The sequence below is a fragment of the Apiospora aurea genome, assembly GCF_038362705.1.
Source record: "Apiospora aurea strain CBS 24483 chromosome Unknown utg000006l_segment0_segment0, whole genome shotgun sequence".
Taxonomy (NCBI): Eukaryota; Fungi; Ascomycota; class Sordariomycetes; order Amphisphaeriales; family Apiosporaceae; genus Apiospora; species Apiospora aurea.
Genome location: NW_027117393.1, coordinates 1,556,283 through 1,581,921, shown reverse-complemented (window position 1 = coordinate 1,581,921; position 25,639 = coordinate 1,556,283). Strand labels below are relative to the sequence as shown.

At 53.2% G+C, this 25,639-nt stretch overlaps 10 protein-coding genes across 10 annotated transcripts; 5 read left to right on the top strand and 5 right to left on the bottom strand.

The window, feature by feature from the left end:
• Positions 1-798: 798 nt before the first annotated feature.
• On the top strand, positions 799-1,986 carry PG986_009097 (uncharacterized protein; the record flags this gene model as incomplete). The annotated part of the gene is made up of 3 exons (XM_066845319.1): positions 799-1,530; positions 1,585-1,664; positions 1,725-1,986. The coding sequence occupies 3 exons, from the start codon at positions 799-801 to the stop codon at positions 1,984-1,986; spliced, it is 1,074 nt and encodes a 357-aa protein (XP_066697717.1).
• Positions 1,987-3,964: 1,978 nt separating this feature from the next.
• Positions 3,965-6,803, top strand: PG986_009096 (uncharacterized protein; the record flags this gene model as incomplete). The annotated part of the gene is made up of 8 exons (XM_066845318.1): positions 3,965-4,435; positions 4,465-4,546; positions 4,909-5,050; positions 5,134-5,198; positions 5,291-5,737; positions 5,798-5,837; positions 5,932-6,208; positions 6,333-6,803. 8 exons carry the CDS (start codon positions 3,965-3,967, stop codon positions 6,801-6,803), a joined length of 1,995 nt encoding a protein of 664 aa, XP_066697716.1.
• Positions 6,804-7,459: 656 nt separating this feature from the next.
• On the bottom strand, positions 7,460-8,976 carry PG986_009095 (uncharacterized protein; the record flags this gene model as incomplete). The annotated part of the gene is made up of 5 exons (XM_066845317.1): positions 7,460-7,657; positions 7,712-7,908; positions 7,972-8,075; positions 8,166-8,373; positions 8,595-8,976. The coding sequence occupies 5 exons, from the start codon at positions 8,974-8,976 to the stop codon at positions 7,460-7,462; spliced, it is 1,089 nt and encodes a 362-aa protein (XP_066697715.1).
• A 2,467-nt stretch (positions 8,977-11,443) lies between these two features.
• PG986_009094 (uncharacterized protein) lies at positions 11,444-12,900 on the bottom strand (the record flags this gene model as incomplete). The annotated part of the gene is made up of 2 exons (XM_066845316.1): positions 11,444-12,767; positions 12,803-12,900. 2 exons carry the CDS (start codon positions 12,898-12,900, stop codon positions 11,444-11,446), a joined length of 1,422 nt encoding a protein of 473 aa, XP_066697714.1.
• A 741-nt stretch (positions 12,901-13,641) lies between these two features.
• Positions 13,642-14,075, top strand: PG986_009093 (dash complex subunit dad3; the record flags this gene model as incomplete). The annotated part of the gene is made up of 2 exons (XM_066845315.1): positions 13,642-13,746; positions 13,896-14,075. 2 exons carry the CDS (start codon positions 13,642-13,644, stop codon positions 14,073-14,075), a joined length of 285 nt encoding a protein of 94 aa, XP_066697713.1.
• A 532-nt stretch (positions 14,076-14,607) lies between these two features.
• PG986_009092 (mitochondrial 37S ribosomal protein uS5m) lies at positions 14,608-16,009 on the bottom strand (the record flags this gene model as incomplete). Its single annotated transcript, XM_066845314.1, has 3 exons — positions 14,608-14,828; positions 14,883-15,509; positions 15,577-16,009. 3 exons carry the CDS (start codon positions 16,007-16,009, stop codon positions 14,608-14,610), a joined length of 1,281 nt encoding a protein of 426 aa, XP_066697712.1.
• Positions 16,010-17,052: 1,043 nt separating this feature from the next.
• Positions 17,053-17,271, top strand: PG986_009091 (uncharacterized protein; the record flags this gene model as incomplete). Its single annotated transcript, XM_066845313.1, has 1 exon — positions 17,053-17,271. One exon carries the CDS (start codon positions 17,053-17,055, stop codon positions 17,269-17,271), a length of 219 nt encoding a protein of 72 aa, XP_066697711.1.
• A 527-nt stretch (positions 17,272-17,798) lies between these two features.
• On the bottom strand, positions 17,799-19,166 carry PG986_009090 (uncharacterized protein; the record flags this gene model as incomplete). Its single annotated transcript, XM_066845312.1, has 4 exons — positions 17,799-18,254; positions 18,307-18,828; positions 18,891-18,983; positions 19,032-19,166. The coding sequence occupies 4 exons, from the start codon at positions 19,164-19,166 to the stop codon at positions 17,799-17,801; spliced, it is 1,206 nt and encodes a 401-aa protein (XP_066697710.1).
• Positions 19,167-19,822: 656 nt separating this feature from the next.
• Positions 19,823-23,158, bottom strand: PG986_009089 (ATPase family associated with various cellular activities (AAA) domain-containing protein; the record flags this gene model as incomplete). The annotated part of the gene is made up of 4 exons (XM_066845311.1): positions 19,823-20,150; positions 20,204-22,795; positions 22,951-22,999; positions 23,050-23,158. 4 exons carry the CDS (start codon positions 23,156-23,158, stop codon positions 19,823-19,825), a joined length of 3,078 nt encoding a protein of 1,025 aa, XP_066697709.1.
• A 482-nt stretch (positions 23,159-23,640) lies between these two features.
• Positions 23,641-24,522, top strand: PG986_009088 (mitochondrial 54S ribosomal protein uL16m; the record flags this gene model as incomplete). Its single annotated transcript, XM_066845310.1, has 3 exons — positions 23,641-24,087; positions 24,151-24,292; positions 24,347-24,522. The coding sequence occupies 3 exons, from the start codon at positions 23,641-23,643 to the stop codon at positions 24,520-24,522; spliced, it is 765 nt and encodes a 254-aa protein (XP_066697708.1).
• Positions 24,523-25,639: the final 1,117 nt, after the last annotated feature.

The window sequence follows — 25,639 nt, the reverse complement described above, 5'->3', positions numbered from 1 at the left end:
CGAGTGAACAATGCCTATTACTACCCTGCGTACTGACTACTTGTACTCGGCATTGGGGGGCTGCTCGCCAAAGAGAAAATAGGAGGCTGGCTGGCTGCTGGGTCTTGTATTGATAGAAGTCTTGTGTAAAGCCTGAAGCTTGCCCCCACGTGATGTGCAGCTGCAACTATAAGTCTCAGATCTAGTGTTCACAGGCTGTCTTCCGCCTACCTGTGCGAAATAAAAGACAGCGACGGGGAAGGGTACATACATACTAATACGGCGCCGCATGACGTAGAAAAAAAAAAGCCATCCTCATCGTTAATTATCTAAAGTAGATAACTAGAGGCAACTTTCGACTGTTCGCATCTACATACTCCAAGAATCGACTTTCTGAACTTGCCGCGACAGTTGAGCAAGGTGCTTGCAAATTGCAAAGTACCTATTTCATACAGCATAAGTATACCAAAATGTCGCCTATCGAATGCCTGTACGCTGGGGTTGGGGGCTCCGGCGGTGTGCATTGGCCAATCCACTCGCTATGCTGTTTATGGTGTATGGCTCCTTAGGCCAAAACTTCTTCGGGGTCCAACTCAACCACCCCGGACGAATTGAAGCCATCTTGGGCCTAACGTAAGGAAATGCGACGATGGCCGCCTGTAATTAAAGGACATGAGGCAGCAGCAAGACGGGCAATGCAATTCTGATTCGCGCACACTCATCGATCATCTTAACAGCTTGCACCATTGACATCAGTCTAGTTGTCACCTATCGGCATCCTCACGTCGCACACAGCTGTGCACACGCCAGTCGCGCCTGATGCCGGAGGATTCAGAGGACGAGGCATTCTCTGAGCCGCGAACGCCGTCGCTCGATGGCGACAAAAGCCAGAAGTACTACACTGAAGATGGAGTCATCAGCCTATCACCGCCGCCCTCTCCCTCAATGAGCCTTCATTCTTTGGGCATGTCTCCGCTCTCCCCCTTGCGCCATTCCCCGGTTTTACATCGTTCTGCAAAACCAAATCATCATCTTGCGGCAGTCGATCAAGACACCCAAGAGGACTTGAGCCAGGACAGCCGAGATGTCCTTGTGCAAAGGCTTGGCGACTTAGTCTCCAGGTTGTCGGGCGCCGGAGAGCTGCTAGGAAACGGCATCGCCAACCTGCACGCGAGGGTGGACGAAATGGAGCACATTCTACGCCAAAGCTCTAGTCCTAAAGCGCAGAAGGGACATCGGCGTAACCCATCGTCAGTTGACAGTAGCTCCCACGGAGGTGCCTCCATGTTGTCGGGCCTACCTTCGCCAGTTCAGCAAAAGCCACCCTCGGCCGGAGCACCTTCGTCAGATCCTTCGTCAGATGCTCGTAAGGCAGCCGTGCCACCGCAGTCGCCGCACCAAAGCGAGCCCGAGGAAACGAGCCAAAGGCGGAGAAGTCATTTCGGAGATCCCTCGGATCATGCGCGGAAAGTGCTGCGCGATGCAGAACTGCTGCACGAAGCATTATTAGGAGTTGTTACAAACCTGAAAGCCCGGCAAGAAGAACAAGATGTAATTCGGCGTCCCCGTGTCCCTTTCTTTGCGTAGCTAACCTCCCCCCTTTAGCACATTCATAGCCTATTGATCACCAGGGCCGAGCGGGCGGCTCAGAGGATTATTTGCTTGGAAGAACGTGTGCAGGAACTGTGAGTGCACCTCGTGATTATGTTAGTATGTTTCGTTTCGCCATACTGATTCCGGGTCAGGGAACAAGAACAAAGCGAAGGTGAGATGGACATACTCAACCTGCAAATCCAGTTGAGCGCAATCGAGGTTCAGTGCCTGGGCTATGTACCCGAAGATGCAGACCCAGAGCTCATGGAGAGCATCAACCTCTGGAAAGCCGAATGGGATGCCGTGAAACGCAAGCGAGCTCTCAGAAGAGGAGATGCTGCTCATGCGTTCGAGCCTCCAGCGGAGCAGCATTTTCGAGACTCTGCGATGACAAGCGGGACATCATCAAACTAACACGAACCTTTATCACAATCATCTTGTGTGAATTGCACTCCATGGGAGTCGGGAAGAGACTGTCGACCAACAAGCTCCTCGTCGGATTTTAGTACTGTATGACTTACTGGAATGCATCATCGACAGTCAAGCGTAGACCCGATATCTTTGAGCGACACCGCATCGCCATTTGGCAGGTCTCGTAGAGATTCCTGGTGGAAAACCCCACGAACAACAAACCACGTGCGGCAAGTCCAGTACAACAGACCAGGGTTACCATTCTTAGGACAAGAACACCTCAGCATGGTGTGAAGTCGCGATTATACACGGCTGGCGTTTTGCAATTGCGCGTCGTATTTTGCTCCCAATAGGGTTGCGTTGCTGCAACACTACCCGGTACGAAGATCCAATTGTCACTGCAGCCTTGTAAGTCCAGCAGTACACCTGTCTGCCTGCTATTAGATAGGCGTCCAGGAACTGACAAACAAGACATGCGGTCCAATAGGAGATGGACTTTTACACTCGATGATATGATCAACAGGCCCTTTGATCGGCGATCTTACAACCATTGCGAGCCGGCTAACCGCCTTCAACAAGCTTCACCTTGTTGTACACCCCCCCTTTGGGATGTGGGATGCATGCATAGTGCTTGCACAGCACGAAGACTTTTGTATTACAGGTATGCCTCGGTCATCTGGCACCCTCAGAAAGTATATGTCAGATTTGCACATCCGATAAGATGAACCATGCGACTGTATCACAAAATAGTCTCTTTGCAACTACATGCCCCTATATACACCGCCTATGGAGAAAGTGCAGACTCGGGACATCAAGCTTGCAGGCCGCGAGGCTGTACTAATAATGCGTGGTGTGCCATTGCTACTGTATGGCAAGCACTTGGTAATCTGCATAACGACCTGCCATGATAGGAAGCAAGGTTCAGGCGGTGCTATCATGGCTATGTTGTATGTCATAGTGCATCGCGTTTGATCCTTCGGGTTCTTGGCGATAGCGCCCAGTCGCTTCCGTCCGCCTTGGAGCGCGGGGTTTGGCAAGCTTGGCCGCGAGCTTGTAATAAAGCTTCGGTGAACATGATCAGCAGCAATATCTTCTCTTGACTGAGCTTGTCCAAGCCCCAGCCGTCTTGGAAAAGATTGGCAGACGGTTGGGCAATCAGAAGGGGCAATGTCAGATCTCAAATCTGCCTAACCCAATGCCTACAATACTAGACAATATTATGCCTCGTGCGCAAGATATGCCAAACACATTCCTCCTCGCGACGCCCTGTTTGCCTGTACTCGAGCCATGTAGGCTAAGCCTCTTCAAGGCATCTTGCAACCAACCGTCGTCGTCGCCCTTAGGATGGCAGTTGGTGCTACGTCATACGAGCAACACTCCATCAGCCAACATATCATTCTCCCGACGGGTTCTGATTCGCCAGGCAATGAAGAGTGCGGCCGAGGGCACCCTTGCTTGTCACAGCCGTAATGCTGTTTATGACGTTGGAGGTGAATCCTTCGAGAGATGTTGCGACTGCTATTCGATACCGGCAATGTGAGACTTGGAGACAGACAGCCTTGCCAATCCGTCGGTATAGGAGTTGGCCCACACAACAATACCAATGCTGCTCGAGCCTGCATTAGTCCAGCGACCAGCGGGCCCAAGGCTGGAAGAGATGAAGCAAAAGCAACCTTCCTTGAGCAGGACCCTGCGAAACCTGGGGTAGCACAGCGGGGGCATCCAGAAGGGTCTATGAGGCACGAATGAGATGAAGTGTGGTAGAAATAAATACGACTAGCCCCCTCTCCAGATGATGTTGGCTGAAAGTTTGTTACTTTTCTAGGCCTCTTATTACGAATTCCGCATTCCTTCACCAAATAATATTGTCCCATTCTCCTCCCCTTTCCTCTTCCTCAGCAGAAGGGTAGGTAAACAAAAGCAAGGAACCCAGATAGGCCAGCAAGAGATCACTTATTCCCCTCCCACACCGGTCGCAAGTATGGCGTCGTCTCACGGGTCCGATAATGGAGAGAAAAAATTGTCTCCACGGAGGGACTCCTCGAACCATTCGGACGTCTCGCGTTCCGAGATCGAGAACGCCACGAGCCGCGACAACACCCACACCCACACCCACGCCAAACACCTCGAGCCCGAGCCCGAGCCCGAGCTGGAGCTGGACGAGGAGCAGCGCAAGCGGCTCGAGGCGTCGGCCAAGCTCGAGAACCCGCTGCGCGGCCTCTCGGCGACGGAGCTGGCGTGGCGCGGCGAGGAGTTCTGCGCGCGGCACGGGCTCACGGCCGAGGACGACGTGCGGGCGTTCCGGCTCGGCGCCGTCATCGCCGGCAACATGAACCAGTACGACGCCGTCGCCATGCCCGAGGGCTTGCGGCTGACGGACCGCGAGCGCGACGTGCTCGACCGCGAGGTCACGCACAAGTGGTCGCAGCCCACGATGCTCTACGCCGTCATCGTCATCTGCTCCTCTGCGCCGCCGTCCAGGGCATGGACGAGACGGTCGTGAACGGGGCCCAGGGCTTCTACAAGCACCAGTTCAACATTGGTGATCCGAACTCGCAGAGAGGTATGTATTGTTTTTTCTTGTTGCTATAATTATACATCACATTGTACTAGTGACGGCGAGATGTGAAGATAAAATGAAAATGAAGAACCGAATATGAGGAATGGAAGAAAACTCGAGAATCAAACATGTCCAACCAACCCCCTTTCCCGACCTTGTTTGGATATACAACACTTCCGCGTTGTCCATGTCATATACCATATCTCCACATCTATTAATTAAAGAACTCGGAGCTAACGCGAAGTGATATCTTGTCTCAGACTCCTGGCTTGTGGGACTTGTCAATTGTCAGTGAACCCGCGATGAGTATACGCTGTGTACTCTCCCCCTACTTCTATACCCGTGGGCTGATGGGTTTTGTATAGCTGCGCCCTACATCTGCTGCGCCCTCCTGGGATGCTGGCTCACGGAGCCCATGAACAAACTGTTTGGTCGCCGAGGGACAGTATTCGTGTCATGTGGTATCTCTGCTGCTGCGTGTTTCTGGCAGGCATTCACAAACACCTGGTAGGAACATCCCTTTTTCCCCTTCGATAAGTGGCAGCGGATTGAGCACGTAGCTGATGGTCTCTTCTGCTTAATAACAATAGGTGGCACATGTTCATTGCTCGATTCGCGCTCGGGTTGGGTATTGGTCCAAAGTCGGCTACCACCCGTAAGTTCAAACACATCTCAGACGCTCTGTGCCAAGTCATCTCCCCTGTAAAACAATGGCCCCATTTACTGATTCTTTCTGTCCCATGGCAGCCATCTTCGCCGCCGAGTGCTCGCCGCCGAAACTGCGCGGCGCCCTGGTGATGCAGTGGCAGATGTGGACCGCCTTCGGCATCATGATCGGCTACGTCGCGGACCTGGCCTTCTACTTCGTGCCGGACCGGTCCGGCATCACGGGCCTCAACTGGCGCCTCATGATGGGCTCCGCCATGATCCCGGCCGTCGTCGTCTGCGCCATCGTCTACTTCACCCCCGAGTCCCCGCGCTGGTACCTCACCAAGAACCGCCAGGCCGAGGCCTTCCGCGCCATCTGCCAGCTGCGCTTCGAGAAGGTCCAGGCCGCCCGCGATTTGTTTTACATGGACACCCTGCTCCAGGTCGAGCGCGAGGCCATGACGATTGGACAGAGCAAGATTAAGGAGCTGGTCTCTGTTCGCCGCAACCGGAATGCTATGATCGCCTCAGAGATTGTCATGTTCAGTGAGTTGTTCCTTTGTTATCGGTATACCTTGGAGTTCACATGCTAATATATTCTTACAGTGCAACAATTCTGCGGTGTCAACGCCATCGCATACTACTCGTAAGTCTGCTACTAAATAACACTGACCCGCATGCGCTTTTCGATGGCGCGCGGTCTATTCCAAGCAGTTCACTGACTCTCCATCCCCTTCCAGCACCGAGATCTTCAAGGACGTCACAGGGAGCGACATCACCGCCCTAAGTGCTTCTCTAGGTTTCGGCGTCATCAACTGGCTCTTCGCCATCCCGGCCTTCTACACCATCGACACCTTTGGTCGCCGGAACTTGCTGTTGACCACGTTCCCGCTCATGTCCATCTTCCTCTTCTTCACGGGATTCAGCTTCTGGATTCCTAGGGAGAGCCCAGCGCACCTTGGCTGTATTGCGCTCGGTATCTACCTGTTCGGCGCCGTCTATTCTCCCGGTGAAGGGGTAAGTTTACCCCGACTTTTCCTTCCAAGGAGGTTCACACGTTGTAACCGCTGGTCGTCCTAAAACCCCTTTATTTTCATTGTTCCTTGCTCTAGACGAAAAGCTAACAAGTGAATTCCACCAGCCCGTCCCCTTCACCTACTCCGCCGAAGCCTACCCCCTCTACATCCGCCCCATCGGCATGTCCCTGGCGACCGCGACGACCTGGTTCTTCAACGCCGTCCTCTCCCTCACCTGGCCCTCCATCGTGCAGTCCTGGACCGCGCAGGGCGCCTTCTCGTGGTACGCGGCCTGGAACCTCGTCGGCTGGGCCCTCGTCCTCCTCTTCGTGCCCGAGACCAAGGAGAAGACGCTCGAGGAGCTCGACGCCGTCTTCAACGTGCCCCTCCGCTGCATCGCCCGCTACGGCGTCGACCAGGCCCTCTACTTCTGGGGCCACTACCTCCTGCGCCGCCGCGACCTCGCGGCCCCCAAGCCGCCCTCGTCCGGCGACGTCCTGCAGTTCGCCGAGATGGAGAAGAGGAGGCGGCTCAGCGGCGCAGATGGGAGGGAGAAGCAGCAGGTGGAGCATCACGATCCTACTGCTCGCGTCTAGAGGAGTCTGGAGAGATGTAGGTAGAGCTTGCTTGTAGTAGAAAGCCTATTCATACATGCATACATTGGCCAAAGAGGTGTAAAGTTATTTGTTAACTATGGGATGGAACTTTGTATGCTAAATATCTGATAGCGTATATAAAGCAAAGTAGGGAAGGGTGAATGGGGCCAGGAGTGACAAAGGGGGGTCAGTTTTCTCTTAGAAGGACGTCTGTCGCTATTATAATGATTAACCCTTAGGTCATGAGTTTCGGATATTCTAGTCGGGCGCTATTATAAACTTGTCGAAATCAAGAATGGTACTGCTCTAATTTGTACGAAGCTTCCTTGGTAGACATCTGTTCTTTGCCCTTGATTCAACAGATTCTGCTGACAATTAGCTCCCATGCGGCATACGGCTTGTAGCATAGTATAATTCTTGACGATGCCACGGAAGCCTCTAGTAAAGCTCAAGTTCCGTTTTTGGTAAATTGGCATTAGATTGGCGATAGCACATTGGTAATAATAAGTAAGGCACGACCGAGTTTATCTCATGATTTTTTATTAACAATCCATCGTCTATCTAGAGGCTGGTACCAAGCCCCCTGCCCCCTCCCCCAGGGACCAAATCGGTTGCAATTCTTCTTTTAATTATTCGAAAAAAGAACTGTAAAAACCTTAGTCAGAGGTCAAATCGACCTCTTCGACCTTGCGCTTCTTGGACTCACCCGAGATGGGCGAGCCCTCCTCCTTCTTAGGAGGCTCCTTCTTGATGGGCTCCTCCTTGGGGCGACGTTGCTGCCCCTGGCCACCTTGGCCGTGATGGCCGTGGTTGCCCCGGGTGCGGGCACGCTCCCGATGGCCTCTGAACCTATCCTATATTAAGTCAGTTATGTGCCTAAAGACTTGCAAGTGTACAGTTCTACTTACGGTCTCGACCCCGAGACTTCTCAGGCGTTGAACAGCCTGTCGCCGCATTTCCTCCTGAAGTCTCTCAGATCGGCTGCGAGCGGCGGCAGCAGCAGCGGGAGACGCCTGGTTGGGGGCCTCGCCCCGGTGAGGGGGCTCGGCTTGGCTGAGAGCCTCACTTTGCTCTCTTGTGATGATGGCCTCCTGGCACAAGCCCTCTGGTAGGTAAAATGTCAGCAAATTGCACACAGGATATCTGTCCAAGGAACGACTGTACGGACCTCTCGAACGGTATGTGAACCGGTAGATGGCGAGAGCTCCGGTGTCACCGGCCAGGCGCCTGATGTCGCGGTATGCGGGCAAGATGTTGGCCTCAGCAGACGACCTTCTATATTGTCAGTATGTTGGGACTGGGAAGTTCCCATGATATCTTGCATGGGAAAAGTTTGGTAAAGGAATCGACAATGGGGCTTACTGCGCATCATCACCGAATTGAGTTCCATGTGAAATGGCTCGACCTTTCAGTGACTTCTCGGCAACCTCAACAAGGCCTGAGGTCTTGGTGATGGGCTTGAAGGTGCTGTCTCCTAGCTCCTGAACCCGAATCACTCGAAGCTCAATGGTACCCAACTCGCGAACCTGCTCTCGCTCATTCTCCACGCGCCAGCTGCTGGTGTCATCAACTGGGTATTTGTTAGAAACGACAGGTAAACATTTTCACAGTGGCGGTATGAAAACCCAGCGACAGGAAGGAATCAAGGGTGGTAGTCCTTCGTGTGACATCGGTCTGTAAAATATGGAATAGGAGTGTAGAATCATGTGCGTAGGGGTGAAAGGGAGGAACGAGCAAAATATAACGGTATCGGAAGTGAAGTATTTCAACTTGTCAAAGATCAAAACTTACTGGTTGCAAGTCCAGCAAACTTGAAAGGTTGCTTGACGGTAGTGCCACTGCGGGATTTGGTCAGCCTCTCCTTGATGATGGCCACGAATGGGCCATTGCTGAGGCTGCCCTCCCGGCACAGCTCACCACGGACCCATTGTCCATCGATGTATGCGGCGAGGTTCAATGTGTGTGGAGCGGGCTGCTGATGGTTATAAGTCGGGTTGACTCGGACATGGATGGAGAAACCTTCGCCTCTGCGGCTCTCGATGTATTTGCTGGAAACCTTGGTGCCAGCGTCATCAGGCTTACGGCTGTGATCAGGGTCGCCATACTCGAAAGCAGGTCTACCGCCGATCCAGATCGTGACCTCAATGCCCGGAACCCCGTCAATGACAGCCATTGTGGAGAAAGTTGACACGAGGGTTAGGGTTGTCGATGTCAAGAATCTTGTAGGCGTCGACGATATCAGGAGGTAGACGTCAGGTACCACAGCAGATAGCCAGAACCAACGTCAGTGAAGTGCTGGATTCGCAAAGGTAGAGACGTCGTATAGTGCTGATGGCCACAGACGAGTAGATGCTCTCAGCGTTGGTATGCGTATAGGGTTGCCAAAAGCTAGCCCAATGGTTTCTGTTGCCGGCCTGTATGGAACCGACTTCAACAATGCAGATCCGACCGCACAGAGGACGTGGAAACTTGGCTTTAGCCGAGTGCGATCTCGGTATAAGTGTTATCGACGTATATCGACGCCAAAGAGCCGAGAAGAGTCGGTGTCGCGCAGTGCTGGAGATATGTTGCTGGTGTTGCGACGGAGTATACCGCGACAAGGCGAGCGGGGCCGTTTCTTCCAAGAAGGAATTGTCGCACTGAGCTGAACCTTTGGTTCGAATTGACTGTCGCGAAAGATCAAGTCCTGTAAAGGGGTCGCCAAAGCGACGATTAGGTACGGGTTAAGGGAGGGGTGTCGCACGGATCTGGGCGATGCAGAGTTAGCGACGACGTTGCAAAGTGGCAGGCGTCGACGAGGAGGGCTGAGGGTACCAATACAATAGGTGGTGCTTCAAGAGAGCAGTGAAGCAATTCCTCTTTCACGTGGCGATAACGAGTTGACAGAAGGAGGAGGTCGCGAAGGGGAAGGTAAGCGCGACCGTGGTTGCCAGCAAAGCCTGTGTACTGCACGGTTCCGATGCCTGGAAATGTGCGATTGGGATGCTTGATGTTCTTCCAGACTGTAGAAAACCTCTTGACGTTTGTGCAAGACACGAGAAAATTTCCGGAATGAGGAAGGGGAGAAGAGGTGAGGAAGATCAGGCTTGGTTCGAGTCGGCAGCAAGCCTGTGTTTGCGCGCGCGACGGGGAACAGTAGGCAAATGTTACCGCTTGCCGTCTGTTGAATGTGTGGTAATGTCGTATATGGCTCAATGGCAAAACTGAATAGAAGGGCGAAAGCAGAGTCCAAGGTGAGGAGGTTCCAAGTTGTGGCCACCAATTTTGGCAATGCACTTGAATGTGAACTCGCCGATGGTGAGCGTTCGGTCAAGCGCGCCTTTTTTTCTTCTGTCGCCGAGCCGTAGCTTGGGTAATAACCAAAAAGGCAGGAGCGGCGTATAAGGAAAATATTTTGATATGCCTGAGGCAGGTACCGATTGTCCCCCTGAGACGTGATAGGCAATGCCCTACTTGTAAGTCACCCAGTCACGGATTTGGTGGTGCCTGATATCGTCGACAGACGTCCTTGTGGTGAATATAACCGGAATCTGGCCGCACAAATATTATTGGACGATACATCCTTATCACTTGACCTTCATTCACAAAGTCCGGGCTAGAAAGTTATTCCACCATCATATTGAAGGGACGAAAGAGCAAAGGCGGCCAGGGCAGCCGGGCAGCCGGGCAGATACAGCACTGCATTCACATTTTTGATAAATTTCCTCTGGTCTGATAGCGAGCATACCTGTAGGCAGCGGATATTGCAATTTATTCACTGACAGCCTGAGGACGGAATAGATACTAAGATAACAGGAAAGCCTCATTGTCGTAACAGCGAGCCAGCGTGGACAAATATTCTACCTTGAAAGCAAAGGTCAGCATGTCGCATTTCCAACGCCCGGGTGTCTCGCCTAAGAAGCATTGCCTTGCCGTTGCTGAGTACAAAAAGGGACAAAGAACGGGACGAGAACGAGATTAAGATCCGGGACTCACAGAGAAACGAAACGAGAACGAAATCCATCCTGACCCAGGCCCTTTACGGGACCGCTGCGCCGCTCCGGGAATTCCAGCACAGCCTCCGCAACCACCCCGAACGCCCCGAACACGACTTAGCTGAGTACTCCTGACCAGCTCGGAGCTATAGAGCATGATAAAAGGAATAGAACACGCATTTAAGCCAGCTTAGATTCCTGTATAGCTTGTCATTGCCGCTATAAACACGCACATAACACCCCCAAGTATCAGTCCCCAGTAGAATGGGACTTGAACATCACTGCTCAGTTCATGAGAAAAGACGTTCCAAGTTATGCTCAGCGTCTACTGCAATATACTGGGTTACCTGCTGTTGGCATGATAAAGCAAGCTAGGTTCTATGACCCCCAAAAATGGACCCCGAGGAGGCAAAGCCCTAGGCTTCCATGCTCATTGCTAGAATACAACCGCATACTTAACTAGGTATCTGCATGTGCAGCGAACCATATCTCAATAGACTCCACGAGGGTCGTTCCGGTGGTCTTCAGTGTACAAGCCAAACCTCCCTCATATCAGTGCGTGTTGTTACCCTCAACGCATATGCAAGGAGATGGCCCAATTCATACCAACTCCCCTCTGTACAAGCCAATAACGCCGCGCTGGACAACAGGCAAACCAAATACACATTAGTGCCATCGAGCCCGGCTCTCCCTGTCGTACTCGGCTTCACTGTAACCCTCAAACTCGCGCTCCATCTCTCGAGGGCTGATCTCGCTCGTGGTCGACTGGCCCGGGAGGCGGTTGCCGTAGAACTTGATCCCCTGCCAGTCGATGTATCCCTCGACACGACCGCCACCCAAGAACTTGATCCAGCCACGATTGGAATTTCCATAGATGATGGGGCCCTCATGTTCCCGGCCGCGCCATATGAATGACAACTCCTCATGCGAAGACTGCCAGGGGCGTTGGTCGAGGAAGAACACACCCTCGACCACGCCAAGGTCGAAGTGGCCCCAGAGGTTGCTGCCGGCGAGGGTGAGCACAAGCTCGAACTCTTCACCATGGAACGGCCACTCTCCGGAGACACAGGGGGACGAGATATCATAGTGGCCATTGAGCAAACCTAAAGATTCCAGGCGCACCGGACTGCTGCTGTCGGAGCTTGAGCGCTCAGAACTGGAGTATCGAGAACTGGATTGATCAGAGCTGGAGTATCCGGGTCTATTGTTTCGAGGGCTCGAATAATCGGAGCTGGCATACTCGGTGTAAGGCGGAGGCGGCTCATCATATCCACCCGCATGACCGTTGTGGTATTCGTGACCCAGAGCGCTGACAGGCTGATAGGCTCTTTTGGTAGCAGTTTGTCTACGACGCACAGGTTCGCTGCGATGGTCACCACTCATTCCACCACTCAATGCGCTGACAGGATGATAAGCAACCTTGCGGGCAGTCTGCTTCGTACGGCCCGTAGGTGCTGGGTCCTGCTTGGGCGCCTGAGTAGGTCTGGGCTTCGGAGCGGGCTGCGGCTTCGGCGCGGCAGTCTTGGGCTTGGATGATGATGCCTTTCCCTTGGCAGGCTTTGAGGGGGTAACGGACTTTGGAGCGGTAGCGGTGGTCTTGGCCTTCTTGGCTGCATTCTGAGCAGTTGTCGAGGTCGTAGCAGTACCCTTGGAGACGGTGATGTTGATACCGGCAACATTGACCGTAACATCCACGTTCTCCTCCGCCTTTCTCTTCGTTCCCGTCTTCTTTCCGGCTGTGTTGCCAGAAGTGGTGGTAGTAGTAGCAGCACCACTGCCCTTGGTGAGCGTCTTCTTAGCCTCGCGGTCGAGCTTGGTCCATTCCTTCTTGAGCTCGCCTTCCAGCTTGGACACGTGAGCCGGCACTCTCATGCCGCCGCCGTTGACAGCGTCAAACAGCCGCATGCGGGCCACGGCCTTGGTCTTGGAGGGCGGCAGGCCGTAGTGGAGGAGCTGGGCCTCGAACCAGTGCGCCGGGTGGTCCTTCTCGCTGCCCGACTTGAAGTGCGTCTTCAGCTCGGTTACGGTGGCGCGGCGGTGGCGGTTGTGGCCGATGCCTCGGCGTACAGGTCGCCGTTGGCGAAGACGAAGCCATCTCTCGACACGGGGGCTGCCGAGGACATGGTGGTGGTGACGTTGTGCGTAGCAACTAACTACACGTGATGGGTTATGGCAGAGGTGAAAGTAAAAAAGAAAATGTATGAGGGCAAAATGTACACCAAGACCGAGCAACTTAAACAGCGGCCTGGCCTTGGACTGGCGTACCTGGGTTGGTCAAGATTCCGAATGAGCCTTGACACAGGTAGCTGTACCCCAGTTAAGAAAGTGGATTGAGTTTTGTTTGATAGAAATCAGAAACAACGAGGGAAAAGAAAGCATATTAAGTTTTGCCTGGTGTAGGGAAGCTTCGCGTGAGGAGCTTTATTGATAGGAGTTGTGAGCAAACATTGGATGGTGGCTGTCAAGGAGGGGGTGGGACGCCCGCATCTAAACCTGCCTATTGCTTTGAGAATTTGCACATTGTTATGAATTCTGCTGATCCTCGAGCACTTGGACGTACAAAGTCCATTTAATCCAGTTCAATTTGACGATAACAAACGAATATCATAACGAAGCTATGTTCACCGCAAACAGGCAGTGTCCATCACTTACACATTGGATGTACCTAAGTACCTGTCGCCAAAGTGGGGATGCGGGATGCCACCTCCCAAGGTTAAATCACCCATCACCCATCAACCTGCACCTCTGATGCGCGTCCCCCACTACCAGCCAGTAACCGGCAGATCGCGAATTTCAGCAAATTGACGACTGCTTGCTATCCCACCCCCATGTCATCAGCGAGCCGGCCCTAACCCCCGAAAAGAATGGACGCGTCGACCACGAACCCGCTCCTTGCGCCGCCGGAGCTCTCGCCCCTCGAGCAGGAGGTGCTCGAGGAGTACGAGCGCCTGGCCGAGAACATGAAGAACGTGTGTTACCACCTACCTACCTACCTACCTACCTACCTACCTACCTACCTACCTACCTACCCTGCAACCTGCCGACAACCAACTGCATAGGGCAGTGAAGCGCGGTTTTTCATATTTCTGCAACTAGCTAACTCCACACCCGCAACCAGCTCGCGACCGTTCTTGACACCATGGCCTCGCAGCCCACGACCGAGATCCTCGACGGGCTCCGCGAGCTCGAGCGCAAGACCAGTCTGGTGTTCACCCTGCTCAAGGCCAGCGTCTACAGCATCGTACTGCAGCAGGAGATCGGCTGGGACCAGCAGCAGGGCAACGCCTGCCAGCACTGATGTCAGCACTGCTACTATACTCAACACACATACGATGTACCCGGTGGGAAAGGGACGAAAGGGGTGTCGAAGAGATGTCGACCGTTGAGGAAGCCTGCATTTGCGCCTTTTCATGGTATGCAGGTCATCTTGCGCCCTGTCCCAGATTGCGCGACAGCAAGGCCAACAAGATTTATTCTCGCCTGCTGTCAGGCACGAGGGGGACTCTCGAACACTCTATTGGCGTTCGATAGATGTACGAAACCTATACAGGTAGAAATCACGATGGAATGGGTACGAGATCATGAATACAATGAAATGCGCCTGGATGGCGTAAGATACCCCATAGGATGATGCCCTTATACAGAATACAAAAGCATGTCAGTCATGGAAGGAGAGCACGTATAGCCAGGGCTATGCCCGGCAATGATGGTGTTAACAAATTTAACCCGCCCATCCGTCTCGAGGCTGTGGGGCAGGTTGTGTATATGTGGTCTTTGTCTACAGTATTGATACAATTGTACATCTTCGACACCGGCTATGTCTAGATTGCTTATAACACATTGCCACCAAAGTACACTTTGCGTACATCGACCAGCTTCTTGCCACGTCCAATGGCAATCTCGTTGGGGTCTTTCTGGTTTGTCAGAGCCTCGAAGCAAGCCTTGACCGCGTTCATCGGCCTTCTCGACCGGGGCATCTTGGCAGCGATATCGTGAATGCCACAGGCGCGGAACATCTCGAAGAATCGAGCGGAGGCGCGAAGACCGAATCCTTGAAAGAAATGTTAGTAGGCACACATGGATACAGTGAGGAGTTGAGTCTTACCAGGAGGGCGGGCATCCAGCTTGACGATGGTGCCTCCGAACTTGGCCGATACGGAACCATATATCGTACGTTCCTCGTACCTGGGGACCGGCTTCATGTTCCGGATGGCGAGCAGTTTCGCCTTCTGCACCGCAGCGCCGTTCTCTACCGACTTGGCTTCACCAATACCCAGACGTCCGTTTCCGTTACCGGCAATGGCCAGGACCCAAACGCTTCGGATCTTTCCCAAACGGGTCTGGTTGTGAACCAGACGTACTACCAGGATCTTGACAGTAAGCTCCATCATCTCCCTGACTGATAGACCAGTTCGCCTCTTCAGATCCTGGTAGATACCCTCATCGTCAAGACCCTGGTCCTCAGGATCAATGGGGTTCTGGTAGATGCCCGATATGCCGGGAATGTCCTTGCCCAAGCTGGGTGCGACAGAGGTGTCCGAAGGCGCATTGTCGTCGTTCAGCATGGAGCGCTCGAACATCAAGTCGAGACCTTCGGCGTCGCCACTTTTCCCCTCAAGGCTCTTCGCCCTATCAGCCTGAGCCGTCACTTTAGCCAACTGACCCTTGACCCAGTCCTTCTGTTCCTCGCTGAGAGTCGGGTCGTTCAGCTTTGTTCCATCCAAATCTTCGCCTGAGGGGCGTCGACTTCCTTGGCGAACTTGGCGATGTCGTTCACAAACTCATCCTCGGTCAGCCACCGTATCTTGGAGAAATCCGGCGGGCTGTGCTTTTGGGGCGCTTGTCGACTACGGGGGCCAAGCGGCTGAAATCGTCGAGGTAGGGTATTTGGTAGGGGTCTCTTCGGAGACGGCCTTGTATCGTCAGATCCTTGGGATCAATGGCAGCCTCACCGGCCTGGAGCGCTTCCATCTGCTCGGAAGAGTAGTGCTTCTTCAGGACCTCAATCTCCTCGGGGGTGTACGGCTGGAAGTTTTCCTCGGTGTATTTTTGGACCTTCTCGGGCGACGTCAAGCCCATCTCTTCAGCTCGTATGCTCTTGAACCTCTGCTTTTTCCGGGCCTCCAAATGCGCCGAGCTGTGGAAAGCGGCATTACATGTGGGGGTTGCCGGCTTGAGCGCAGCGGCAAAGCGCTTCGAAAGCAGACATCTTGCTGGGCGTGCCACACTCATCGCATCGTCTGTGTGAAGCAATACAAGACGCCCCGGATGCGTTTCAATGGCTTATCGGAGGGGTGTGGCAGCGTGCGTCGCTCGCGTGGGTGATGGCAGCTCCATTAAACGGGCCTCGACAATTTTTTGGAGTAGCAGTAGCTAGCGGATATACTGTTCCGCCGAAAAAGGTGTCTCCAATTGAGACGGGCGGGATCGAGGAGGTACCTAGGTTAATCACTAACGGCGTCTCTGTTGGGGCCTGGGCCGTTCTAGGATAGCTGCTGTTACCGTATTGGCTGGGCAGTTGATGCCGCTAAAAGCCTAACTCAATTGAACAGAGGTTCTTCGACAAGGGCCGTCCGTCCATCCCCGACCTTGACTTTAAGCATTTGGAGTGCATGTCAGTAGGAAGACCAATGCGCCAATTAGGCAGTTGGACCTTTGCATCCTATCTAGCAGACATTACCGCGCATCAATCCATTCATTGCCATCATCTGCAGGCTTCTGAGGCGTCATCCATGGCGTTGCCTCCACCCGGGATGGCGGGCGGCTCATCTTGTGTGTCTGTCTGTGTCTGTGTGCGAGCCCACTATGCGCCGGTTCGTCGAACCATTACTTGGACAGGCCCAGCCAATCAGCAGCACCGCGCAGTTGCACTCAACTCTGCCGCAGTCTTGAAACAGGAGTTCCGCCGGGATCGTGGCCCACGATTTGTCGCCCTGACACCGAACCAGGCTTAGTTGTCCCTGGCTTGCCGTTTCTGATGCGGGAGCCTCAAGTCTGATGTTCCCGCTGGCTTTCTTAGGTATTCAAGGGCCTGCAAGTGCCATACTTTTTCCCACCTTCCTCCCTCTCATATTGTTTCTTCGCCCGTAAACCTACTTATCTTCTTTTCGCTTGTGACTGGTGCACTATATTCGTTCATTTTCGAGTTACCGTCCTTTCTCTTCAACCTGTTCGAGCCCTTCGTCGCCTTGATACCCATTTCTTTCCACTCGCTAGGCACACGTCAGGAACGTCGCACCCAATCCGCACCCGCACCTAATATACCATCACCAACCATGGCTCCCGGACAATTCGACTGGTTCCTCAAGATCGGCGCCACGCCAGAAGCCGTTGCTGTCTTGAACGATCAACCCATCCTGTTCACAATCCTGTTGATCGCCCTCGTTGCCATCATCCTCGAATGCACTCTCCTCTGGTACATTCACCATGCGACACTGAAGCCAGAACAAATGAAGAAGAAGACCGACAAAAAGAAGGGCCCAGCCAAGAAATAGAAGCTTCCCAATTTCGGTTTTGCTTTTCTCAGCGCTAGACGGGATCGTAGCGCGGTGCGATTTGGACTTCTCTCAACCCAGCGAGCCATTCGAGCATTCCTCCGGGGGATGCCTCTCAATTACACGCCATGGCCAACACATTTCAGACAGTTGGGCTTTTCCCTATATTTGGCCGATGTGGTGGATGACGAGGCTCATTGCCTGAGCTGCGGAAGTTGGGGATTTGGCTTGTCAAACGGGTTTCCTGGCCGTTTGAAGCGGCTTTGCTGGCGGGCCGCTTCTGGTACTTATAATACGTCACAAAACTTCTCGTATATATGAGATTCTCAATATGAACCAGTATAACCCTACTTATATACTTCCTGGCCTCAGTTGAAAGGGTCTTGAGTGTAGAACTGTTCCTTGCAGAGGTGTGCTCCGGATTGATACCATCGTAGGCCCAATCGTCGCGGGGACCATGTGAAACTGAAAACAGGGCTTCATTTTCCATCCCATGAACAATGACATCCTCTTGAGTAAATTCGCATTCATGTGCTCTTTGGATCCGTGGTTTCGTAATCGCTCATGTCGTTTTCAAGTTGCGTAGCCCAGTACGCGGGTATCTGGCTTTCGTCTTGCTCCCAATCATCATCATAATCGAACAATTCGCCCCCTTCGTCCCCTGGCGATATGGGAAACGCATCACTTGAAAAGTGCCGGGTCTCTGCATCGCCTGGAGTAGCTCCTAGGATGCCGTGTGCCTTTTTCGCAGCCGATTGGATATTGATCTTGTTCATCAAGTTCGATCTCAGCAGTGTCCAGAGGTGTTGGTGCAACGGGTTATGTTGTCTGTTTGGATCTTGCTCATCATCGGCGATAGGAGGCTCTCCATCATGTTCGCTGAGAAGGTTTGAAATCTTGTCTTGTAGGGTTCGCCGCCATGTGCCGGCGTTTTGAATGATATTGGCAATCAGAGGCAACTGCCGGGCATGATGCCGAGTCAACTATATCACAGGTGAGTATGTAACTGCCTGGTATTGACAGCAGTTGACTGACCTCCATATAATGTGCGTTCCACATTGCTGGGGCTATATCGAGAAGAGTTGGCGGTATTGGGGTAATTCCTTGTATGCCCGAGAATCTGGGTTTGATCCCTATCATCCTGTACAGTGCTGCAACCGTCAACTGGGCAGTACATGTACGGCGGCGGCAGCACGTTTCATCGATTCCATCCCGAGTATCAAGCATGTCATCGGTTTGCATTCTGTCGCCGTCAGAATCGTTTGACTGATCAGGCATGGACTGTGGTTGGCCGAGAGCTCTGTTTTCCCCAACCCTTTCCGGATTCTGCTGAGAATGTATATGGGGTTGATGATGCCGACGACCACGAACGATGGTGCGGTAGTCAAATCGGCAGAAAAGCCCCTCAATGGAAGTGGTAACTGCTTCAGGGGGTGAAATCAGCGAGGCCGCCTTGTCAGGATGGTCCACTTCAAGATAAATGTTTGGTTCATCGCCGCCGTTGGTCTCATAGGTGATCTCTGTACACATTACCGACAGCCCAAGAGACGGCCACAACTGCATTTGGTCAGTAAAAAGGGACCGCACAGAAACAAAGAGGGACGCTAGGATCAGCTGACAGGGGATTGGCATATGGACTCGATAAGAAACTCGAGGAACCCATCGCTTGCATCAGACGCGACCAGTGCTGCACCATCCACACGAATGCCCATCTGTAAGTGTACCGTAGAAGGAAGAATCCGTAACTGCCCTGACTCTACATTATCATAAACGCCCATTAGATCGAGTTGGGGATCGAATTGGTCAGCAAGGAAGATGTGAGAAGACACAGACAGCGACAATCCGTCTGGTGGAGCAGACAGCACGAATTCATCAAAATCCAGGGGCTCAGCCATGACAGATAGGGGCCAGGCACATGCAGTTTTCCTGCGTCGGCGCCGGCGCCTAGATGTTGACGATATTGTGCAAGTCCAAGAGACAGACAGAAGGATGAGTTTTGACATGCTTCAAAGTCTCGGGAGTCAATTTAGACTCAAGTTGTTGTTCTTCCCTGGCAACTGTCAACAGGAAGGAAGGCACGCTCCTTCCTATCCCTGCACAGCAGGTACACTCTGAGAGTGGGCCTATTCCATTGTGACTTCCCTTGCAAAAAATTGCTCAAGATCTTGAGCCAAAACTCCCGAACCTCCTGGACGACGTCTCAAAGAACTGCTAATGCGGACACCTGTGACGTTCTGGGGGGCGTAGCAGGTGTTGTCATGATCTGATTGGTTATCGTGAGGTATTACTACTACATCATTGCATATTCGACAAGTGCGAAGAAATATTGTATGAGAACACATACTGATAACAGTGTAACTTGGTTTCAATTCTCTAACAGATAGATGCTGTAGTCGGCAATTCATTATGAAGTCTGGCCAGACTCGGGGGTCTTTGCCCCTTTCTCATGCCATCTCACAGTAACATGGCCCGTATTGGGGCTTGAACTAGGAATACAGCGCGACATCTTGATCTTACAAAGCTAAATGCCAAACCGTCTCATAATGACGTCTTATTTCTTCGCCTTGCTTCTGGAGGCACCAGCCTTGGCTCTACCCTTCCCTTTTGCTGGCTTCACATCCTCGTCGTCATCTTCGTCGTCCTTTGCGGCTTTGGCTGCTTTCTTGGGAGCGCGCTTGGGCTTCGCCTTGGGTTGTTTGATATATTTGTCCTTCGTGATGTCGCCATCGTCATCGTTAGCTTCGGCCGGTTCGGCTGCGTCTCCTTCATCTTCCTCTTCGATAGCTTCTTCCAGGTCTGGTACTTCCTTGGCCACCTTCTTCGGTTCAGCCACACTACTGGCTTTCATGAAGGGGACTGGATGCGACCTTGAGTTGTATCTGGAATAAGAGTCAGTGCAAAGTTCGTATAAATCGTTCGAGATATCACTTACAGTCGAGTGAACGCAGACTTGGCCTGTGTGTCAATGTTAACATCCTTTTCATCCTGAGGACCAACACCGAGCTCCTTGATGGAATCGAAATCTTCCCTAGTGAGGAAGTAGCTGTCCATAAGGTCAATCACCTCATCAGCGGCCTCCTTTCCTTCGACTTGAAGGCGGTTGACAAGCTGCGTCCACAGGACAGGAAGATATTGTTGTCGAACCTCGTTGGCATCTCCCGAGGATCGAAGACGCATGTGCGAATGAATCTCACGAGTGTATCGGCCAAGCTTTCCGTACTTGCTATTGTTCCCAAGCCACGAGGTGAATGTAGAGCCCATGAGTGACCCAGCGACGAAGCTCGCAGGGCGCACTGTACTGAAAACGGCGTGGGTGGGCATCAGACTCCAGTGCTGTTGTGGCCCATGGATCATGCGATCGACCAAGTCACCGTCGCTGATACTTTCGGCGGCTTTATCCATGAGCTCCAAGGCCTTCAAATCCTGCTCTCGCTTGTGACCGCCGCCCAGCGCAGCAGGCTTCGCACGGAGGTAGTTCTCTTGGATCATCAGATAGCTAAACTCATGGTCGTTGAAGTAAAGCTGGATCTTGTCATTGAGGGTTGCTTTGCTTGCTGGTGAGAAGAGCCCCCCTCCAAGCATCTTCTGGCAGATGTCCCAGGGCTTCAGGATGACGGATTTCTCCCAAGCCTTCGACATGTCTTTGCTCTGGTCGAAATCCATCGAAGTTTGATCCAGCTTAATCGTGGACATCATGTTGATGATCTGCCGGATATCCCTGTTACTGCCTTCAATGAGTGCGTCCAGGACTTGTGGCGTCAATTTCAAGCCTTCCCGGTGGCTGACGGTCATCATCCGCGACCGAATCTGTTCAATCGTAGGTCTACGGAACGGGATGTCGAGGGCAACGAAGTCGAATGGTTTCATCTTGGGCAGTCTTCGCTCATTGCAGATCAGAATCATCGGCACCTCGGTCTTCTTGCAGAATTTGGCGAGAGCACCAACGCCACCACGGTCACCTGCCGACATACCATCGACCTCATCCATGACCAACACGATATTCTTCTTTTGTTTGTCGACCTTCTTGCCATCACCAGCAAAATATCCCGATAGTGAAGTGTTGTTCATGACCTCGCTGACCCCTGACTCGACGAGCTTCTTGCTTCTGGTGTCACTCGCGTTCTGTTCCAGAACATCGAAACCTTCTAACTTGGCTGCAAGGTGGGCTGCCGTGGTTTTGCCGATGCCTGGGGGGCCAGACAGAATCACAGCACGATATCCTCCCAGGCCATCTGCGCCTCGCTTCTGGAAGTCGTACTTGCGTGACTTGGCCCAATCTCTCAACCACTTCTGAATCTTTTCTACGGCTGCTTTGTTTCCGCAGATGTGTTGAGGCTGTGTCGGCGCATATTTCGAAGTCCAGAGCTGAGCGGATGGGGGAGCAGCTGCAGGAGCTGGGCCTGTCACACCACGAGCAGCTGCCAGCTTGCGGGCCTTCTCTGCCTCGAGCTTACGCGCCTTCTCCTCACGTTCCATCTCGGCTGCCTGTTGCTTGACTTTTTCTTCCTCTTTCTGACGCTTCTCTCGCACTTTTTCTGCGCCCTTGCCCGTGCCACCACCAGCGGGCAAGCGACGGATCAACTCGAAAAGGCCATTCTCATCAATCGTCTTGATGTTGTTGGCCTTGATCTTGGCAAGCTTGCTTGGACCTGCGTCGGCACCAAGCACGACGTAGCTGGTCTTGCTGCTTGGTTGGCCTGTGACCTTGCCGCCGTAGCGCTTCACCAACTCTTGAGCTTCCTCGCGAGCGATGCCAGTCAATTGGCCAGTGAATACGAAATTCAACCCCGTGAGGCAATCTTCTTCTCCCTCGGGTAAATCGTCAGTGGGATTAGGGGGAGGGCCTGAACCGGCTTGACCTTTTCTCCAATCGAATTTGACATTCGGATCCTGTGGGGGTGGTGACGGTGCCCGGACGGTGGGAATATCATCAAGGATGGCTTGTATGCTTGAGTCTTCGGGTTCGGCTTCCTTCTTAGCTCTGGGCGCTCTCGGTTTTTTCGGGGCCGGCTTCTTCTTGGAAGCAGGCTCATCATCTTCCTCGTCGGATTCTGCCTCGGGCGTCTTTCTCTTCTTGCTAGTGGTGGCTGCCTTTGTAGATTTGGTGACGATGGGTTTGTCATCTTCGTCGTCTGCTTCACGCTTGGTACGGGATGCAAGTCGTTTTGATTTAGGAAGAAACTCTTCCTCGCTCTCTTCCTCAACATAGTCGTCGTTCTTCCTCTTGTTGCGGCTCTTGGCGTCAGCTGCGAAGATGTCGTCTCCACCTTCACCGTCATCATCGTCCATGAAAGCGTCCTCTTCGTCGTCCATGTCGTATCGCTTGAAGGTTGCACCGCGTGTCTTTTTGGCTGGTGCAGGCGCCTCCTTGACAGCCGGCTTCTTGTTCCTTGGGCTCGCTCGAACCTCTGTTTTCACCTCGGGGACGGGTTTTGCCTCGGCCTTGGCGGCAGGCTTGGGTTTGGACTTGCTAGAGGCAAAGTACTCGCTGGCTGTGGTCTCGGTCCCCTTGACTACCTTTTCGCTGTAATGATATCAGATATGTTCTTTCGCCGGGACAAGATGGGCCGAGGACTCACGCTGTCTTCTTCTTCGGTGTAGACCGAGTGACGGGCTTCTTGGGCCTGTTGTACATATATCAGTTTTGCTATGATGCGTAGGCCAGTTGAGCAGGCTTACTCTGGAGCCACTTCATCGTCACTGTCTTCGTCAACTACCTTGCGGGCCTCTGTGAAACAAATTAGAAATGTGTCTTCGTAAAGACTTGAGCAAACTCACTGCCTCGTCGTTTCGAGGTATCCTCCTCGGCCTTCTTTGGGGCAGGTTTTGCGGCAGGCTTCGGAGCAGCGCCACCCTTGGGGCCGAAGAAAGAGCGAATGTCAGACATTCTCGCCTGTCTTTCAAGCTCTTGTGTGCAGCAATCCTTGCGATGACGGAGGAAAGAACGAAAATGAAGTGGTGTAGACCGAATGGCCAGCAAATGTGCACGAGGGTGGTTAATTCTTGACGCTGGATTTAAGGTACAAAGCCACCGAGCGCGTCATGAAGGCGCGTCTCTTTAATGGAATTCCATCCAAGCGTGTTGGCCCCATAAATCGCCTAGGCAGGCGGGCGCAGGCGGGCGCAGGCAGGCAGGCAGGAAGCAGGCACGTCGCACGGCCCCTGGTCTGGCCCAGGCCTGGCAAGCTCCAGCTTCCAATTGATGTGACCGAGCTTCAATTGGAAGCGGGGCCGGGAAGCCGATTGAGCGAATCGGTACGTACCTAACCAATCAGATTTCAACGGCGATTTGATGCTCAAAATCTCGTGGAATTGCGACCACGAACATTGGACCTTCTACAGTCAGCCCACGACGCAGACTTCGCCAAGATGAGGCCCAACAACACCCTGAGCCTCGCAGGCGCATTGAAGGGCCTTTCCATATCGGCATCCCCCTCCACAGTGTGGCCCTCCCTGGGCCCGGCCGCCGCCCTGGCAATTGCGTCGTCCCAACCCCAGCCCCAGCGAAAGACCCCCAGCAATGTCAGGCTGTTCTCCGTCACGGCCTCCCGCGCCGGCAACTGGCTCGAGCCGAACATCAAGCGGACGCAGAAGATGATGAAGGGGCGGGCCCGCGTGGCCACGGGTGGATCTGTCAAGGGAACCACGGTTGCTTGGGGCGATTACGGCCTGCGCATGGTCGACCACCAACGGAGGATAAGCGCGAAACAGCTCAAGATTGCCGAGGATGCGATCAAGCTGCGCTTGCGTGGAGAGAAGTACCGTCTGTACAAGAGAGTGTGCTGCAACATTGGTGTTTTCACCAGCGGTAACGAGGTAGGTTCCCCCAGCAGGGCTCGAAGGGGGGACAGCGGACTGGTTCGCTAACTGCGGCGGTAGATGCGTATGGGTAAAGGAAAGGGTGGCTTTGACCATTGGGCTGCGAGGGTTGCAGTCAACCAGATCGTGTTGGAGCTGAAGGGAATGCTTCACGAACAGGTCGCTCGGGATGCTTTCAGATTGGCCGGCAACAAGCTCCCTGGTAAGTAATGCGCATTCATTGGTGCATGTGTATGAAGCTAATTTATTCTTCAAGGTCAATGGGAGTTTGTCAAGAAGGGCGAGCCGCCGGTGGTTGGCATCACCAAGCTGGACGGAGTGACTTTGGAGCAGTTGAAGAGACCACGGAGGAAGGTGGCAGCAGAAACGATCCTGCCTGCGACACCAGCTCCCGCAGCCGAGGCTGCTCAGCAGCCGCTCGATAACCCTTGAGCTGAACGGCTGTGGAGTATATGTATCAAATATCGTATGTACACTCCCAAATACAGAGCAGATGCTCATCTTCGGCACCCAATTTCATGATTCAGCCCGCCCCTTTCATCAACGACGACAAGTCCTTTGTAGGGTTCTGCGCGGGTAATGTCTTGTTCTAGTACTGTGGGGTGATTCTATTAAGATGTAGCGGTAAATGTTTCTCAATGGCAAGTGGTGCTGAAGTGAAGATTGTGTGGAAAAAATACAGAGTGGAATGGCATCTTTCCACAACGGTGAGCTACAAGAAAGGACCTCGATGGGGTCAAGTGCCTACCCGAAGACTCGACCTCGAGGCCCGGCACTCACCTATTCGTTTGCAAGCCTAGGTAGCTAGAGGTGAGTGGCTGGTAGCACTCAATAAGCTGTGGTGTTGGTTTCCTCCCAAATCGCCCCACGCAACCACCCGTCATCGTCAAACCAATCGTCGACCCGCCGCGTGGTGTTTTCTCTTTCTGTGCTTTTCCCTCAACGCAAATCTTCTTTTCAGCCTCGGCGAGACTCAGAAACCTACCAAAACCAACACTTCGCAGATTGTCCACGGACTGCAGACGAGTCTCGTCAGCTCTCGTTTTGGATTACTGTTCAGGTTGTTACAACAATTGTTAGGTGTAGGCCTACGGAGATTTCGCACTTGGTCCTTGTCCACCGCCTCCAGGCGGGAGTTTCGCAACTCTCGCTGCTGTTCTGATTATTCTTCTTGTTCGTCTCCATTCCAACGTGCCCTCGCCAGGGTCACCGACGCTGTCGATCACCAAGAGCGGCCAAGCTTGCTGTTCGGAGAGTAAGCAACAACAGCCAAAAAAGATGGCGACACCAACACATGTTGGCGCCAATTCAAGTCCAATTGCGCGCCATATTCTACAAGGTACGTCCCTGGGCTTGAGGAAGTCTTCCAAGGTCGTGTTTATTTTCATCTTTGCCCCTCGACTGGCAGAGTGTCCATGTACCTGTTCATCAAAACAGACCCATCCTTTAGAACCGCGAGACTAACTGCCCAGATGTGTCCCGGAAAACAATCCCCGGCTGCTCTGCTGCCGAACACGGCAAGGGAGGCCCTCTCCTGATATCCAACACG